Source organism: Bufo gargarizans, chromosome 1 (assembly GCF_014858855.1).
Source record: "Bufo gargarizans isolate SCDJY-AF-19 chromosome 1, ASM1485885v1, whole genome shotgun sequence".
Lineage (NCBI taxonomy): Eukaryota > Metazoa > Chordata > Amphibia > Anura > Bufonidae > Bufo > Bufo gargarizans.
Window position 1 is genome coordinate 218,122,191 of NC_058080.1, and position 19,595 is coordinate 218,141,785.

Genomic DNA, 19,595 nt, shown 5'->3' on the forward strand with positions numbered 1-19,595 from the left:
AAATGTCACAGGGGAACAAGTGGAAGCCCAAGGCCAAGGCAGAGGAGGAGCAAGAGGTCGCCAAGGCAGTTGTGTCACGGCCAGCTCCTCTAAAGGCAGGGTTAGCATGGCAGAGATGTGGAAAAGTTTTGTCAACACGCCACAGCCAACTGCACCACCACCTGATACGCAACGTGTTAGCAGGAGGCAACATTTCACTAACATGGTGGAACAGTACGTGTGCACACCCCTCCACGTACTGACTGATGGTTCGGCCCCATTCAACTTCTGGGTCTCTAAATTGTCCACGTGGCCAGAGCTAGCCTTTTATGCCTTGGAGGTGCTGGCCTGCCCGGCGGCCAGCGTTTTGTCTGAACGTGTATTCAGCACGGCAGGGGGCGTCATTACAGACAAACGCAGCCGCCTGTCTACAGCCAATGTGGACAAGCTGACAATCATAAAAATGAACCAGGCATGGATCCCACAGGACCTGTCCATCCCTTGTGCAGATTAGACATTAACTACCTCCCCTTAACCATATATTATTGTACTCCAGGGCACTTCCTCATTCAATCCTATTTTTATTTTCATTTTACCATTATATTGCGAGGCTACCCAAAGTTGAATGAACCTCTCCTCTGTCTGGGTGCCGGGGCCTAAATATATGCCAATGGACTGTTCCAATGTTGGGTGATGTGAAGCCTGATTCTCTGCTATGACATGCAGACTAATACTCTGCTGACATGAAGACAGATTCTCTGTTACGGGACCTCTCTCCTCTGCCTGGGTGCTGGGCCTAAATATCTGAAAATGGACTGTTGCAGTGGTGGCTGACGTGAAGCCTGATTCTCTGCTATGACATGCAGACTGATTCTCTGCTGACATGTAGACAGATTCTCTGTTACGGGACCTCTCTCCTCTGCCTGTGTGCTGGGCCTAAATATATGACAATGGATTGTTGCAGTGGTGGCTGACGTGAAGCCTGATTCTCTGCTATGACATGCAGACTGATTCTCTGCTGACATGAAGCCAGAGTCTCTGTTACAGGACCTCTCTCCTCTGCCTGTGTGCTGGGCCTAAATATATGACAATGGACTGTTGCACTGGTGGCTGACGTGAAGCCTGATTCTCTGCTATGACATGCAGACTGATTCTCTGCTGACATGAAGCCAGATCCTCTGTTACGGGACCTCTCTCCTCTGCCTGGGTGCTGGGCCTAAATATCTGACAATGGACTGTTGCACTGGTGGCTGACGTGAAGCCTGATTCTCTGCTATGACATGCAGACTGATTCTCTGCTGACATGAAGCCAGATCCTCTGTTACGGGACCTCTCTTCTCTGCCTGGGTGCTGGGCCTAAATATCTGACAATGGACTGTTGCAGTGGTGGCTGACGTGAAGACTGATTCTCTGCTATGACATGCAGACTGATTCTCTGCTGACATGAAGACAGATTCTCTGTTACGGGACCTCTCTCCTCTGCCTGTGTGCTGGGCCTAAATATATGCCAATGGACTGTTGCAGTGGTGGCTGACGTGAAGCCTGATTTTCTGCTATGACATGCAGACTGATTCTCTGCTGACATGAAGCCAGATCCTCTGTTACGGGACCTCTCTCCTCTGCCTGTGTGCTGGGCCTAAATATCTGACAATGGACTGTTGCAGTGGTGGCTGACGTGAAGCCTGATTTTCTGCTATGACATGCAGACTAATTCTCTGCTGACATGAAGACAGATTCTCTGTTACGGGACCTCTCTCCTCTGCCTGTGTGCTGGGCCTAAATATATGCCAATGGACTGTTGCAGTGGTGGCTGTCATGGTCTTACCTTCTCACTGTTCTCCTTCGTTTGACATGTGCTGGCGGCCATCTTGGTTTCTGGGTTTCTTGTAGCCTCCCACCCTGCGGCTCCTCCTTCCCACTGGGAGGAGCTGGATGCCTAGCTCATATATATAGAAGGTCTGTGGCTTCAGTTCCTTGCTTGGTCCTCCTGTGTGCACATGCTTCAAAGACTGCTGCTGCTTCTGGTTCCTGATCCTGGCCTCGTCTGACTACCCCGTTGGTTCCCGATCCTGGCTTCGTCTGACTACCCCGTTGGTTCCTGATCCTGGCTACGTCTGACTACCCTCCTGGTTCCTAACCTCCGTCTACGCAAGACCCTGCTTCAGTTTAGCCATCCGTTTGGACTTTAGCTACGGCTTGATTTTCAATAAAGCCTTCTTATTCCACCTATCTCTGTTGTACGTCTGGTTCATGGTTCCATGACATTAGGACCAAGCCATGAATTCTGACGGTACAGGGCCATCCTCGCTACCTACGCTGGTTGCCAGACTTGATCAGCAGGATCACCTGTTGGGTCGGTTCGCTGTGGCGTTACAAACCCTGCTTGAACGCACGGCTCATTTAGCTTCCGTTGCCGATGGGTCGGTTGTCGCTCCTGGGCCCGCTCCTACTGCCGCTCCGGTTGTTGCGCCAGAGTCTACCCCGACACCTGTTGCTGCACCTGCGGTGTTTCGGGGTATGACCGGTTCTGCCCCCCTTCCACAGCGCTTTGGGGGAGAGCCAACTCAGTGCCGAGGTTTCCTTAACCAGGTGGCCATTTATTTCGAGTTGCTGCCACATGCCTTTCCTACTGAGAGATCAAAGGTGGGCTTCTTGATCTCGCTGCTCTCGGACAAGGCCTTGGCCTGGGCCAGCCCTTTATGGGAGAACAACAATCCGGTGGTTGCCGAGTTTTCCGGTTTTGTTGCTTCTCTTCGGAAGGTATTCGATGTGCCGGCTCGTGCTGCCTCTGCTGCGAAGCTCCTTATGTCCATCAGACAGGGTTCACGATCCGTAGCTGAATACGCCATTGAGTTTCGTACCCTGGCAGCAGAGGTGGGCTGGAATAATGAGGCTCTGGTCGCTGCTTTCTCTCATGGTCTCTCGGATGCCTTGAAGGATGAGATTGCAGCCAAGGACCTACCAGTGGAGCTCGAGTCCCTTATTTCTTTCCTGATTTTGATTGACACCAGACTCAGGGAGAGACCTTCCTTTAAGGAGAGCCTGCGGAGGCCTTCTAACAGATTGGCGCCTACGTTTGCTGTCCCACCCGTGCCTCCCTCTCCTCCCACGCCTCCTGGGGATGACTGGTCTGGGGGTCAACCCATGCAGCTGGGGGTTGCTCACCTGTCCGAGGGGGAGAGGGTACTCCGGAGACGCGAGGGCCGATGCATGTACTGTGGTCTCGGTGGGCATTTTCGGTTGGCATGCCCGAACCGTCCGGGAAACGCTCGCACCTGAGATCCTGTCGGGGGCAGATCTTGGGTGGAGTCTCCTCGTCCCCGGTTTCCCGTGTTGACAAACCACTGATTACTGTTGTCCTCTCCTGGGTCGGGGGCTCGGTGACGACCCAGGCGTTGGTGGACTCTGGTGCTGGTGGCTTGTTCATTGATAGTGTGTTCGCCGCCGCCAATTCCATTCCTCTGCAGCCTCGAGGTTCCCCACTGGCTCTTGAGGCGATAGACGGCAGACCCCTTCTGCCGCCACACGTGACTCAGGAGACCCTTCCAGTGGGGATGGCCATTGGTGCCGTTCACAGAGAGTCGGTCTGTCTCCAGGTTATTTCGTCTCCACACTACTCGGTGGTCTTGGGGTACCCCTGGCTCCAGAAGCATAATCCGACTTTCGATTGGAGATCGGCCGAGATCCTCTCGTGGTCACCGCAGTGTGGGGCTAGTTGCATCCATGGGCCTGTCAAGTTGCTGTGTACTTCCTCGGACTCTCTGTTGCCTCCTGAATACGAGGAGTACCGGGATGTATTCGATAAGGTGCGTGCGGTTGCCCTACCTCCGCACCGCCCATACGATTGTGCCATAGAGTTACAATCTGGTGCCGTTCCTCCTCGTGGCAAAGTCTATCCACTGTCGGTAGCGGAGAATGAGGCCATGGAGGAGTACGTGAGGGAGGCGCTTTCACGCGGACACATTCGCAAATCCTCGTCCCCGGCAGGGGCTGGATTTTTCTTTGTGAAAAAGAAGGGCGGTGAGTTGAGGCCTTGCATCGACTACAGGGGTCTCAATCGCATCACGATCAAGAACGCTTACCCGATACCCTTGATTTCCGAGCTGTTCGATCGCCTCAAAGGGGCCACGGTCTTTACCAAACTCGACCTGAGGGCGGCATATAACCTGGTAAGGATCAAGGCGGGCGATGAGTGGAAGACCGCGTTTAACACCAGGACCGGTCATTATGAATCCTTGGTTATGCCCTTTGGGTTGTGCAATGCGCCCGCAGTCTTCCAGGAATTCATCAACGATGTTTTCCGTGACCTGTTGCAGCAGTGTGTGGTGGTCTATTTGGATGACATCTTGGTATATTCTGCATCCATGGAGGCCCACATTCTGGATGTCAGACGAGTGTTGCAACGCTTAAGAGAGAACAAGCTGTTCGGTAAGCTTGAGAAATGCGAATTTCACCGATCCCAGGTAACCTTCTTAGGTTACATCATTTCCGCTGAGGGGTTCTCCATGGATCCTGAGAAGGTTTCGGCTGTCTTACAGTGGCCCCAGCCCAGTGGGCTTCGTGCCCTGCAGCGCTTTTTGGGCTTCGCCAATTATTATCGGAAGTTCATCAGGGACTTTTCCATGCTAGCCAAGCCTCTCACGGATCTGACCAGGAAGGGCAGTAATCCTCAGGTCTGGCCGCTCGAGGCCATCCGAGCTTTTGAGGCTCTAAAGTCCGCCTTTGTGTCGGCTCCGATTCTGTCGCATCCCAACCCTGGGTTGCCTTTTGTCCTCGAGGTGGACGCGTCTGAGACGGGAGTAGGCGCCCTCCTGTCTCAGCGTAGAACACCAGAGGGTCCTCTGCTTCCTTGTGGGTTTTACTCCCGGAAACTGTCTTCCGCGGAGTGCAACTATCAGATTGGTGACAGGGAGTTATTGGCCATCGTGCAGGCCCTTAAAGAATGGAGGCACTTGCTCGAGGGCTCGGTGGTTCCGGTTCTCATCCTGACGGACCACAAGAATCTGACCTACCTCTCTGAGGCCAAGAGATTGACACCACGTCAGGCCAGATGGGCTCTGTTCTTGTCACGTTTTAATTACGTGGTCTCCTACCTACCCGGCTCCAAGAACATCAGAGCGGATGCCTTATCACGGCAGTACTCCGAGCTGTCCGGGGAGGAGTCGATTCCGACTACGGTCATACCCCCGAATCAGATCCTGGCTGCTATTCGCACCAGCCTGACCTCTCCTCTGGGTGAGCAGATTTTGGCGGCTCAATCTGGTGCTCCCTCTGGGAGACCCAACGGCAGATGTTTTGTGCCTGAGGAGTTGCGCACTCGGTTGTTGCGAACCTACCATAACTCCAAGGCCGCGGGGCACCCTGGAAAGAATCAGCTGTCCTGGGCGGTTTCACGTCTGTTCTGGTGGCCTTCTCTACGTTCCGACATCGCCGCATATGTAGCGGCATGCTCCGTTTGTGCCCAGAGTAAGTCCCCTCGGCACCTTCCGTTGGGCCTTTTGCAACCCATAGCCACCGGGGAGCGTCCATGGTCACACCTGGGGATGGATTTCATTGTGGACCTTCCTGCATCCCGAGGCCATACGGTCATTCTCATGATTGTGAATCGGTTTTCCAAAATGTGCCACTGTGTTCCTCTCAAGAAGTTACCCTCTGCACAAGAGTTGGCCTCGATTTTTGCCAGGGAGGTCTTCCGGTTGCACGGTTTGCCCAAGGAGATTGTGTCGGATCGGGGGAGTCAGTTTGTGTCCAGGTTCTGGCGCGCCTTTTGCTCCCAGTTGGGGATTCATCTCTCTTTCTCCTCGGCCTACCACCCTCAGTCCAATGGGGCCGCAGAACGATCCAATCAGGCCTTGGAGCAATTCCTTCGTTGCTATGTCTCCGATCACCAAGACAATTGGGTTGACCTCCTGCCTTGGGCTGAGTTTGCCAGGAACACGGCGGTGAACTCTTCCTCTGGGACGTCTCCCTTCATGGCCAATTATGGGTTCCAACCTGCCGTGTTACCGGAGGTATTCTCTCCCCAGGATACTCCGGCTGTGGAGGATCACCTTTCCGTCCTACGTACTTCTTGGGTACAGATCCAGAGGTCCCTTGAGGTCTCTGCGCAACGCCAGAGACTCCAGGCTAATCGCAGACGAGCACCCGCTCCTTCCTACCAGGTCGGAGACCGTGTATGGTTGTCCACCCGCAACCTCAACCTTCGAGTGCCCACTCCCAAGCTGGCGCCTCGCTTTGTTGGTCCCTTCCGAGTGCTTCACAGGGTAAACCCGGTAGCCTATGCCCTTGCGCTTCCTCCTGGCATGCGGATCTCCAACGTGTTTCATGTCTCCCTGTTGAAGCCATTAGTGTGTAATCGTTTCACTTCCTCGGTTCCTCGGCCCCGTCCGGTCCAAGTGGGCAATCGTGAGGAATATGAGGTGAGCAATATCCTGGACTCACGCCTGGTCCGCGGTTGGTTGCAGTTTTTGGTCCATTGGCGTGGTTATGGTCCAGAGGAGCGTTCCTGGGTTCCCTCCACAGATGTCCATGCTCCTGCGTTGCTCCGAGCCTTCCACGCACGCTTCCCTCTGAAACCGTTCCTTACTCCGCGGAGGAGGGGCCCTTGAGGGGGAGGTACTGTCATGGTCTTACCTTCTCACTGTTCTCCTTCGTTTGACATGTGCTGGCGGCCATCTTGGTTTCTGGGTTTCTTGTAGCCTCCCACCCTGCGGCTCCTCCTTCCCACTGGGAGGAGCTGGATGCCTAGCTCATATATATAGAAGGTCTGTGGCTTCAGTTCCTTGCTTGGTCCTCCTGTGTGCACATGCTTCAAAGACTGCTGCTGCTTCTGGTTCCTGATCCTGGCCTCGTCTGACTACCCCGTTGGTTCCCGATCCTGGCTTCGTCTGACTACCCCGTTGGTTCCTGATCCTGGCTACGTCTGACTACCCTCCTGGTTCCTGACCTCCGTCTACGCAAGACCCTGCTTCAGTTTAGCCATCCGTTTGGACTTTAGCTACGGCTTGATTTTCAATAAAGCCTTCTTATTCCACCTATCTCTGTTGTACGTCTGGTTCATGGTTCCATGACAGTGGCTGACGTGAAGCCTGATTCTCTGCTATGACATGCAGACTGAATCTCTGCTGACATGAAGCGAGTTCCTCTGTTACGGGACCTCTCTCCTCTGCCTGTGTGCTGGGCCTAAATATATGCCAATGGACTGTTGCAGTGGTGGCTGACGTGAAGCCTGATTTTCTGCTATGACATGCAGACTGATTCTCTGCTGACATGAAGCCAGATCCTCTGTTACGGGACCTCTCTCCTCTGCCTGGGTGCTGGGCCTAAATATCTGACAATGGACTGTTGCAGTGGTGGCTGACGTGAAGCCTGATTTTCTGCTATGACAAGCAGACTAATACTCTGCTGACATGAAGACAGATTCTCTGTTACGGGACCTCTCTCCTCTGCCTGTGTGCTGGGCCTAAATATATGCCAATGGACTGTTGCAGTGGTGGCTGACGTGAAGCCTGATTCTCTGCTATGACATGCAGACTGATTCTCTGCTGACATGAAGCCAGTTCCTCTGTTACGGGACCTCTCTCCTCTGCCTGGGTGCTGGGCCTAAATATATGCCAATGGACTGTTGCAGTGGTGGCTGACGTGAAGCCTGATTCTCTGCTATGACATGCAGACTGATTCTCTGCTGACATGAAGACAGATTCTCTGTTACGGGACCTCTCTCCTCTGCCTGTGTGCTGGGCCTAAATATATGCCAATGGACTGTTGCAGTGGTGGCAGACGTGAAGCCTGATTCTCTGCTATGACATGCAGACTGATTCTCTGCTGACATGAAGACAGATTCTCTGTTACGGGACCTCTCTCCTCTGCCTGTGTGCTGGGCCTAAATATATGCCAATGGACTGTTGCAGTGGTGGCTGACGTGAAGCCTGATTCTCTGCTATGACATGCAGACTGATTCTCTGCTGACATGAAGCCAGATCCTCTGTTACGGGACCTCTCTCCTCTGCCTGGGTGCTGGGCCTAAATATCTGACAATGGACTGTTGCAGTGGTGGCTGACGTGAAGCCTGATTCTCTGCTATGACATGCAGACTGATTCTCTGCTGACATGAAGATAGATTCTTTGTTACGGGACCTCTCTCCTCTGCCTGTGTGCTGGGCCTAAATATATGCCAATGGACTGTTGCAGTGGTGGCTGACGTGAAGCCTGATTCTATGCTATGACATGCAGACTGATTCTCTGCTGACATGAAGACAGATTCTCTGTTACGGGACCTCTCTCCTCTGCCTGTGTGCTGGGCCTAAATATATGCCAATGGACTGTTGCAGTGGTGGCTGACGTGAAGCCTGATTCTCTGCTATGACATGCAGACTGATTCTCTGCTGACATGAAGCCAGAGTCTCTGTTACGGGACCTCTCTCCTCTGCCTGGGTGCTGGGTCTAAATATATGCCAATGGACTGTTGCAGTGGTGGCTGACGTGAAGCCTGATTCTCTGCTATGACATGCAGACTGATTCTCTGCTGACATGAAGCCAGATCCTCTGTTACGGGACCTCTCTCCTCTGCCTGGGTGCTGGGCCTAAATATCTGACAATGGACTGTTGCAGTGGTGGCTGACGTGAAGCCTGATTTTCTGCTATGACATGCAGACTAATTCTCTGCTGACATGAAGACAGATTCTCTGTTACGGGACCTCTCTCCTCTGCCTGTGTGCTGGGCCTAAATATATGCCAATGGACTGTTGCAGTGGTGGCTGACGTGAAGCCTGATTCTCTGCTATGACATGCAGACTGATTCTCTGCTGACATGAAGCCAGATTCTCTGTTACGGGACCTCTCTCCTCTGCCTGGGTGCCTGGGCCTAAATATATGACAATGGACTGTTACATTGGTGGGTGACGTGAAGCCTGATTTTCTGCTATGACATGCAGACTGATTCTCTGCTGACATGAAGCCAGAATCGCTATTACGGGACCTCTCTCCTCTGCCTGGGTGCCGGGGCCTAAATATCTGACAATGGACTGTTCCAGTGTTGGGTGACGTGAAGCATGATTCTCTGCTATGACATGAAGACTGATTCTCTGCTGACATGAAGCCAGATTCTCTGTTAAGGGACCTCTCTCCTCTGCCTGGGTGCCTGGGACTAAATATCTGACAATGGACTGTTGCACTGGTGGCTGACGTGAAGCCTGATTCTCTGCTATGACATGCAGACTGATTCTCTGGTGACATGAAGCCAGATCCTCTGTTACGGGACCTCTCTTCTCTGCCTGGGTGCTGGGCCTAAATATCTGACAATGGGACCACTCTCCAATTGATATTGGTTAATTTTTATTTATTTTATTTTTATTTTTATTCATTTCCCTATCCACATTTGTTTGCAGGGGATTTACCTACATGTTGCTGCCTTTTGCAGCCCTCTAGCTCTTTCCTGGGCTTTTTTTACAGCCTTTTTAGTGCCGAAAAGTTCGGGTCCCCATTGACTTCAATGGGGTTCGGGTTCGGGACGAAGTTCGGATCGGGTTCGGATCCCGAACCCGAACATTTCCGGGAAGTTCGGCCGAACTTCTCGAACCCGAACATCCAGGTGTTCGCTCAACTCTACTGTGATGGCTTCTAAGGTCAGACAGTTAACAGCTTGTTGATTGGCTGCTGTGCAGGCTTTCAAAAAGCGTCAAGAAAGCGCCGAACACCGAACCCAAACTTTTACAGAAATGTTCGGATCTGTGGTACAAAAATCTGAAAATACGGTACGAACCAGAACTTTACAGTTCGGGTTCGCTCAACCCTAACAGTGACAGAAAAACGGACAGCAAATGTTTTTTGTTTTTTTTTCAAAGATGAACAACGGTGACACTAATACCTCCATCGCACAGTAATTCCTAAACTAGCACACTAAACCCTAAGACAATGAGAGAAAAACGGACAGCAAATTAATTTTTTATTTATTTTCAAAGACGAACAACATTGACACTAATCCCTCCCTAGGCCATAATTCCTAAACTAGCACACTAAACCCTAAGACAGTGACAGAAAAATGGACAGCAAATGTTTTTTGTTTTTGTTTTTTTCTAGAATGAAAGACGGTGACACTAAACACTAGCACAGTAATTCCTAAAACAGCACACTAAACACAAGCCCTATAAAAGCACAGTAATCCTTATCACACTACCTAACACTTAGCACTGGAACCTATCAGCTACACTATTAATTAACTAAACTACATTGACTATCTCCCACTAACTATCTGTATTATATATATATGAGCTAACTAACAAACTATCTAATATAACTAACACCCTGTACTGGAAGCTATCAGCTACACTATTCACTAACTAACCTATAATGAGTATCTCCCACTAACTATCTGTATTATATATATGAGCTATCTAACTATCTAATGTAATGACACAGCAAACCACAGAAATGACACTCCTCTCTCTCTCACAACTGCAAAAAACAGCAGATAATGGCTGCTGGGGAGGTTCTTATATAGTAAGGGGTAGGCAACTTTCCTGTTGGTTGCTAGGGATTTTGCTAAGCTCTGACAAAGATATTGCAGCCTTCTCATTGGCCTACCAGCAAGAAGCAGGCAGGGATCTTGTGTACTGGTTAAAAAAAAAAAAAAAATAGAATATTTGTGATTACGAATATATAGCACTATATTCTAAATATTTGCAAATTCTTGAAGTGCTGATATTCGCAATAAAAATTCGCAATTAGAATATTTGCGATCAACACTATCCAGTAGTACTGACAAGAGTTAGAATCTGTATTACAGTGGTTCCTGGTATACTTTTGAGTTGGTTCATTTCACTTTCTCTTTATTCTTAATGTGATTGTTCTTCTTGTGCTTTCCATTTGATAGACCATTATGGTAGAATCCATTGGTGGTACTATGGTCTGTAACTTTCCTTTTCCACAAATATTTCCTGATTTTAGAAATCACATACCATACTGAAATAACAACAATCACTGTGAGGAAAACAATATCAACCAAGAAGTACTGGACAATAGAAACACAATAGGTGGCCGCACGAAGATGTTCAGCTCCATTGTGCCGAAGGACATAATCAATCCAAAAAGCTGCCCTGGTGACAGGATGACCTGTCTGATCCTTGTGAATTCTTGATAACTTCTGTGATTGCTGTCGATAACTATTAGAAGAAGCACAAAATATGGAACATAAATCCGATTAGTTGTGTGGAGCTGACAAAGTACAGTGATGTTCAACATAGTTACATAGTACGGTTGAAAATAAGACATATTCTCATTCATTTTAAGAGATAGGAGGAGATGCAAATTTGGGAAGCCAAGATTCTATGTGTGGCGGGGGAATTTTTTGCAACATTTTGAACTTATTTGCACAATATTTAAACTTATTGCATTTTTACACCAATTACTTCCGTTTTGAAAAGTGGGTGTGGAAGTGCATGTGGTTATCTATGTTAATTAGTATCGCTCCAGATTTATAAATGCAACTTAGGCTACTTTCACACTAGCGTTTTTTGCGGATTCGTCATAGAACTGCAAAAACGCTTCCGTTACAATAATACAACCGCATGCATCTGACCTGAATGGATCCGGTTGTATTATGTCTTCTATAGCCATAACAAATCCGTCTTGCTCACCATTGAAAGTCATGGGGGGATGGATCCATTTTCTATTGTGCCAGATTGTGTCAGAGAAAACTGATCCCTCCCCATTGACTTACATTGTGTGCCAGGACAGATCCGTTTGGCTCCGCTTCGTCAGGCGGACAGCAAAACGCTGCAGGCAGCGTTTTGGTGTCCGCCTCCAGAGCAGAATGGTGACTGAACAGAGGCAAACTGATGCATTCTGAGCGGATCCTTTTCCATTCAGAATGCATTAGGACAAAACTGATCCATTTTGGACCACTTGTGAGAGCCCTGAACGGATACCACAAATGGAAAGCCTAAACGCTGGTGTGAAAGTAGCCTTAAAAAAAATTGAGTTACAAACTCACTCCAGTAGGGGTGGTATAAAAAACTGGAGAAGCATTCCAAGACAAAAGTTTTAGGTGTAAAGATGTACCAAATTTAACAAACAACACGTGACATGTTAAACATGCCACAAAGTATGCCCACAAAGACTCAAGCAAAACCAACTTCAAATATTACCCTCATGATATTTTCCCCTATATAGCCACATATTCATTAGTTTCATTTACTTCTAAGAAAGCATCTAAGACTTTTATATTAAAACTGTCCACTGTATCTACAGTGACCACATCCGAAGGTAATCTATTCCACGGACTTACAGTTCATACAGTAAAGAAGCCTTGACTCCTCTGGAGACTGAACCTATTCTTCACCAAATGGAGGCAGTGCCCCCTTGTCTTTTGAAGGGATTTTTACAGCTTTTCACCATATTTTCTGTATGGGTTATTTATATATTTATATGAGTAAATCAAGCTAAACATCTCTTCTCAATACTAAATAAAATACATTTTTATCAAGACCACTCATGCCCCTTATCAGCTTTGTTGCACTTTATCATATTTTCTAGCTCCAGGGCATCCTTTCTATGAACTGGTGCCCAGGACTGGACTGCATATTCCAAATGAGGCTTTGAAACTTTGTAAAGTGATCATATTATATTCCTGACCTATGAATCCATGCTTCATTCATATCAAAATCCTGATAGCCTTAGGTACAGATGACTGACATTGCATGGTGTTATTCAGTAATCTATAAATTCACCCAAATCCTCCTCTACAAGTGACTCTTCCAGTTTCACACTACATAGTAAGGATAAGCAAGTGAATAAGAGTTTAGAAAATCTGCATCATAGGTTGACTGGCGTTGTAGCTTCTAAATCTCAATTGTCAATTTATGTTGTAGATTTTTATCTTTTACAAGACATAGGGTTCACACACCAGCAGCAAAATCGCTGTTAAATCGGTGGAAGAAATTAATCAGCAGAAAATCTGTCCAATGTGGCCATACCCTAAAGCAGGCATGCTCAACCTGCGGCCCTCCAGCTGTTGTAAAACTACAACTCCCACAATGCCCTGCTGTAGGCTGATAGCTGTGGGCTGTTCGGGCATGCAGGGAGTTGTAGTTTTGCAACAGCTGGAGGGCCGCAGGTTGAGCATGCCTGCCTAAAGCATCCCAAACATCTACAAAAGCTAGTCAACGGACACCTTTCAAATTATTATTTTATGTCTCATTAATGTTCATGAGCTTAGGAGATAAATGACCACTAGATATTTCTGATGCCTCTTACACTAATGAGGGAATGAAAAATTAGATCTTCCTTCTGGGAATTGAGTCCCCACCTATCCCTTGGTTAAACTTGATGGAAGTTTGTCTTTTTTCAACTGTATAAACTATGTAACTATGTAACTAGATAAATCTAAATCATAATTGGCATGATGGTCCCAGAAAAAAAATATTGGAAATCTCCTAGACTCCTACAAGAGCTCTCAGACTCCCATTAATTTCTTAGGCACCTAAGAAATCAAATGATGTCTCAAGGACTGTTGAGCCATGGTGGCAACCATCTTTGAGTGCCATGTCATTCATTGGCTGTTAATCACATTGAGGTCTTATCTGAAGTATAAATCATTTGAGGGTCAGATTTTGATGCATTTTTTTTTAATCTTTGCTATTATTTTTATTATTATTGTATGTGATGTGAATTGCTGTCTGCTGCCTGAGATGCTTATAATTTGATTTCCAAGTTTATTTTTATCTGTAGATGACCTAGCAAGCCAATACTACAATTTGAAATAAGCACTGGCATACATGATTTTGGCATGTTTTACAAGTACAGTATTTGCTACCTGGGATTGTGGATAACATCTGAGAGGGACTCATATAGACTTTCCGTTGTCATCCGACTCCTATCCAGATGAATTCCCATACCCTTAGCCTGCACTCTTGTCATAGTATCATAATGGTCTCCAAAAAGAGGGATTCCAACTACCGGAACCCCATGGTACATGGCTTCAAAAATACCATTCAGTCCTCCATGGCTAAGGAAGGTCTTAATTTTTAGATGTCCTAGAAGAAAATGACATGAAACAATGCTGCTTTATACATTCTTTGACAATATAATTATAGTGAAACTACAAAGAAAACATTTGCCTGTATATGATTTCACAGATTAGTATTAGTATTTTGAACAAAAAAGAAAAGAGGTGGGCTCACCTGGCTAGTAATGAAGGAAGCACGGAGCACGCCAGGAACAAGGTGTGGAGGCAATGTCCAAAAAAAAAAGGCAGGAATCCAGCTTCCAATGCAAAAAGATAGCAGCTTTTTATTCAAAATAGTTCATTAAAAAACAGAGTGTTCATGTCTACACGTTTCAGATGATAGAGTGCTGATCCTTACTCTATGATCCGAAATGCATAAACACTGGTTTTTTATGCACTATTTTGAATAAAAAGCTGCTATCTTTTTTCATTGGAAGCTGGATTCCTGCCTTTTTCTTGGACAGTATTAGTATTTTGTAACATAAATGAGATCATCAGCTTTAGGGCTTAAACACATGACCGTTGTTTTTGGGTCCTCAAATCACCGCAAAACATGAACACAGGACGTATGCATTCTGCATTTGGCGGAACGGAATGTCCTGCCCCATAAAACAATCATATCCCTGTCAATAAAATGGACAATAATAGGATATGTTCTATTTTTTTCAGGTGCCCCAGAACGGACATATCGATGCAGACAACACGCGGTGTGCTGTCCGCATCACGCTGTGCAGCCACAGTGAAATTAATGGGTCCGCATTGAAACTACACAGTCGTTTGCATGAGCCATTACTGTTTGAACCAATATAGTTTTAAATGAATAAAATCATTGCAGCTAGTGCTGCATTCATGTGTCAGAACTGCAGCAGTGTAAGCAAATGCATAAGAAAACTGCACACAAACAGCCGGGGTGAATGAAATGAAGAAATTGCGAAGAGTCCATTGCGCCAAATCTCGGACACGCTGACGTTTAATGCCACCATGTCATCATACTGGGTGGGGAGTGGTGATATCATCAGTGATGATGTCACTGCGTCTGCCCTGCATGTTGATGACTGGATGATGTATTTCTTTAACCCCTGATAAACCCCTGATTAACATCTCTGATAGTTTGAATGTGACTCTCAAATGCTATTATCGGTATTCAATGGGGCATCTCAGGTGTTAAATGACAGGAAGAAAAAGACTGCCCACAAGCCTACCCAGAGGGCATTCCAGTGCTTGATCCGGATGTGCAGTATCTGCAAAAGCACCCCTGAAGATAAGCCAGTGGGAGCAGTGTATGCCCAATATGGAGGAGCCTGTACTGTATCTCCGCGACAGGAGAAGATGATATGGATGTCTGTCCGAAGTCAGTGGAAACTGAATGGGATAGGAGTGCTGATAGAGCCTCTAGGCATGTCGGAAGCTGGATGGAGCCCAGTGGTTGCTAGGACCATTGTGACAGTAATAGATGGCCAAGTGTTAGTCCGGTGTGTCAACATACACGACCATGAAGTTACCTTCCATGCTGGAGAAAAAGTGGCTGAGTTGTATGCGCTGAAAGGAGAACCACTTGCAGGTAGCTAATTCGCCCTACGGGCTGTTGAAAATGACACCTGGACCCTGGCAGTGGACCAGAAGTGGAATAGCCAGCGGATCTTGGAGCAATTGGAGATTGACGCTGGGTTCACACCTGAGCGTTTTACAGCGCGTTCAAACGCGCTGTAAAATGCTCAACACATGAAAACCAATGCTTCCCTATGGCCCTGGTTCACACTTGAGCGTTTTACAGCGCGTTTGAACGTGCTGTAAAACGCCCTACGCTCAAAAAAGTTCTTGAGCTTCTTTGAGGCGTTTTGTCGCGCGTTCCCGTACATAGACTTTCGGGAACGCGCGACAATGGGCGTTCGCTTGTCTCTGTATGCGCGATTGCAAACGCCGGTACAAACGCGCATACAGAGCGCTCCTTTCAGAACGCTCAGGAGTGAACCCAGGATGATGCGAACCAATTTACTGCTGATCAGATGGAGAAGATTGAAGCAGTACTATGGGAGTTTCAATCTACCTTTTCCCGGTGTGAAGAGGACTTCGGGTGCACAGTGGCTATACAACATGAAATACCTACTGGGGTTACTCCCCCAATTCGAGAAAGGTACCGGCAGATCCCACCTACTCTCTACCAAGAAGTGAAAACAAAGCGATGCTGCCTGTGCCTGCAATCTCCCCGCCCAGTGCCGCTTCCTAGCTATTTTATTCACTGCACTTGCCTCTGTGGAAGAGAAAGCATGGCCGGACTGGGGGGGGCAGAGCCCCCTTTAGGGGAGGCCCCCATGACGGGGGTTTGGTTTAGTGAGCCGGGTAAGGGGGGTGGTTAGGCTAGAGTAGAGGGAGGGGGCTAGGGTAGGGAGTAGGGTCAGGATAGGTTAATTTGAGCAGGGGGGGTGGAGTTAAGGGGTTAAATAAGCAGGGAAGTAATAGTTAGGGCGCCATTTTGAGGAGAAGAGAAGCTTTTTTCTGGATGTAGGGTGCAGGGATTGGGGGTTAGGGTGTCGGGAGTGTTGTTCGTGGGTGTGGTTTTGTCACGGCGGCTCGTGGCGGTGGGGGGAGGTCCTTGGAGTTGGTCACGGTGGCAGCTGAGGACAATTGGGGGGGCCCCACGGTGGGGGCTGGACTCCCAGGTGGACCGAGCGGTTGTGGTGAATCGAGGGGGGGTCATTCGGTGGTGCCTTTGAGCTGGGCGTTACGGCTGGAGGCAAGAATGGCTCACCCTGGTTCGACAGCTCGATGCTTTGGGGCTTCAAGGACCTCCCCCCATTGGGTTTACAGTATTATGTTATGTTATTTGTAATTGTTATTTAATAAACGGCTGCTGTGGCCATTACATTTCCAGTCGGTGGTCCGAGTTTTATTGGGATGGGGGCACTGTGGTGGGGAAGTGTATTAGTGGTGAAGTAGTATGGTGAGGGTACGAAGGGAAAGCAAAGTGGCGAACGGGGATAACCAATACCCTCGTCATGTAATCTCGCACAGGCGCACTGGCAGATGTATCGAAGTGCGCATGCACCGTCTTCCTGGTCTCTGCCAGTGCGCCTGTGCGAGATTACAGCGCTTCTCTTCAATTTCACAGAGGCAAGTGCAGTGAATAAATTAGCTTAGGAAGCGGCTCTGGGTGGGGGGGATATCTGTGGAGGACACTGAGGGGGGATATCTGTGGAGGACACTGAGGGGGGATATCTGTGGAGGACACTGAGGGGGGATATCTGTGGAGGACACTGAGGGGGGATATCTGTGGAGGACACTGAGGGGGGATATCTGTGGAGGACACTAAGGGGGGATATCTGTGGAGGACACTGAGGGGGGGATATCTGTGGAGGACACTGAGGGGGGGATATCTGTGGAGGACACTGAGGGTGGGGATATCTGTGGAGGACACTGAGGGTGGGGATATCTGTGGAGGACACTGAGGGGGGGGGATATCTGTGGAGGACACTGAGGGGGGGAAATCTGTGGAGGATACTGAGGGGGGATATCTGTGGAGGACACTGAAGGGGGATATCTGTGGAGGACACTGAGGGGGGATATCTGTGGAGGACACTGAGGGGGGATATCTGTGGAGGACACTGAGGAGGGATATCTGTGGAGGACACTGAGGGGGAATATCTGTGGAGGACACTGAGGGGGGATATCTGTGGAGGACACTGAGGGGGGATATCTGTGGAGGACACTGAGAGGGGATATCTGTGGAGGACACTGAGGGAGATATCTGTGGAGGACACTGAGGGGGGGATATCTGTGGAGGACACTGAGGGGGGATATCTGTGGAGGACACTGAGGGGGGATATCTGTGGAGGACACTGAGGAGGATATCTGTGGAGGACACTGAGGGGGGATATCTGTGGACGACACTGAGGGGGGATATCTGTGGACGACACTGAGGGGGGATATCTGTGGACGACACTGAGGGGGGATATCTGTGGACGACACTGAGGGGGGATATCTGTGGACGACACTGAGGGGGATATCTGTGGACGACACTGAGGGGGATATCTGTGGACAACACTGAGGGGGATATCTGTGGACGACACTGAGGGGGATATCTGTGGACAACACTGAGGGGGATATCTGTGGACGACACTGAGGGGGATCTAGTGAGGGGTATGGGGATGTTGGGGTGGGAGGTCCTGGAGGGGTGTTTGGGTGGGAGCTCTGGAAGGGGTGGGAGGTCCGTTAGATTTGTGGGGGTGGAAGATCCAGGAGGGGGGGCCCATACATTTTTTTTGCTATGGGGCCCAGTCATTTCTAGCTACGCCACTGATTGTTAAGATTGGGCGGGCACTGAAGCGATAGAGCGCCCTGCTATAGGAGAAGCCGGCGGGAGATGAAAGGAGGAGGGGCCAGCTCCTGGTGGTGTCGGGCACACGGCGCAAGCATGGCGGTGGAGGATCTGACCGAAGCCTAAAGACTAGACATCAAGGTAGACCAGAAGAAGTAGGTCACATCGCAGTATGTGATGTATACATGTGTGTAATGTATGTAGTGCAGTGTGTGATCATCACACACTGCACTACATACATTACACACATTTATACATCACATGCCCCCTCACAGTAATAATGCCAAGATATGTGGAAGGGGGAGTATGTAGAGATATTTTCCCTGCTTCCGTTGGAGCGTTTTAATTTAGATAGGGTGCGCAGGGAGGATGGTAAGAGGGAGGAGGAGAAGCGCCGTTATAGGTTAATACCGCGGACGTTTGCTAACTGGTTGCAGGCGTTCGCGATATTGGCAAGTGTGATTGGGGAGAAGGCGCCGGAGGCTTGTTCGGGGTTGTTTTGCTATTTGGACGCGATCGGTGAGGCGTATCGGGTGTATGGGGGGGTAGCGTGGTTGCGTTACGATGAGCAGTTCCGGCAGCGGAAGGCGGTGCGCCCGGAGATGCGGTGGGATCATAAGGATATTGCCTTGTGGTTAAAGGTTACGGCCCCAGTGCGTTCGGGGCAGCCCTTTCGGGGGGGAAGGGAGTGGGGGAGGAGCAGGCAATACAGCGGTTGCCTCGGCGAGGGGATTGTGTTTTGCCTTCAATGAGGGCAGTTGTAGGTTTGGAGCAAAGTGTAAATTTAAGCATGAGTGCTCAGGCTGTGGTGGGTCTCACGGGGCGGCGAGGTGCTTTAAGGGTGGTAAGCAGAGAGGGGGGGATAGTTTTGGAAAAGGGGGTGACGCCGGTTCGGCTGGAAAAGATGCGTCCGTACCTAGATAGGTACCCTAGTAGGGAGGCGGCGGGTTTGCTGGTTTTGGGTTTTGCTGAGGGGTTTAGAATCCTGTTCGTGCCGGGGGATGCGGTGTTGCTCAGGAAGAATTTGCGGTCTGCAAGGGAGCATCCGGAGGTGGTGGGGGAGAAGTTGGGGAAGGAGGTGTTGCTTGGGCGGATGGCGGGTCCGTTTTTGGAGCCTCCTGTTTGCAATTTGCGGGTGTCACCGTTGGGGGTTGTCCCTAAGAAGGAGGCGAATAAGTTTCGCCTTATCCATCATTTGTCGTTTCCGAGGGGCTCCTCGGTCAATGATGGCATTGACCCTGCGGTTTGTTCGGTGGTGTATACATCTTTCGATGCGGCGGTGAGTTGGGTGCAGCGTTT

At 49.2% G+C, this 19,595-nt stretch overlaps 1 protein-coding gene across 1 annotated transcript in view; it reads right to left on the reverse strand.

Annotated features, from left to right (window-relative positions):
• Window positions 1-10,626: 10,626 nt before the first annotated feature.
• Window positions 10,627-19,595, reverse strand: part of LOC122946095 (2-hydroxyacylsphingosine 1-beta-galactosyltransferase-like) — a 251,348-nt gene continuing 242,379 nt past the window's right edge. The window contains exons 5-6 of the mRNA XM_044305476.1: window positions 13,790-14,009; window positions 10,627-11,138 (exon numbers count right to left, since the gene is read on the reverse strand). Coding sequence (XP_044161411.1) covers window positions 10,790-11,138; window positions 13,790-14,009 — 569 coding nt within the window. The 3' untranslated portion in view covers window positions 10,627-10,789. The remainder of the gene's footprint in view (window positions 11,139-13,789; window positions 14,010-19,595) is intronic.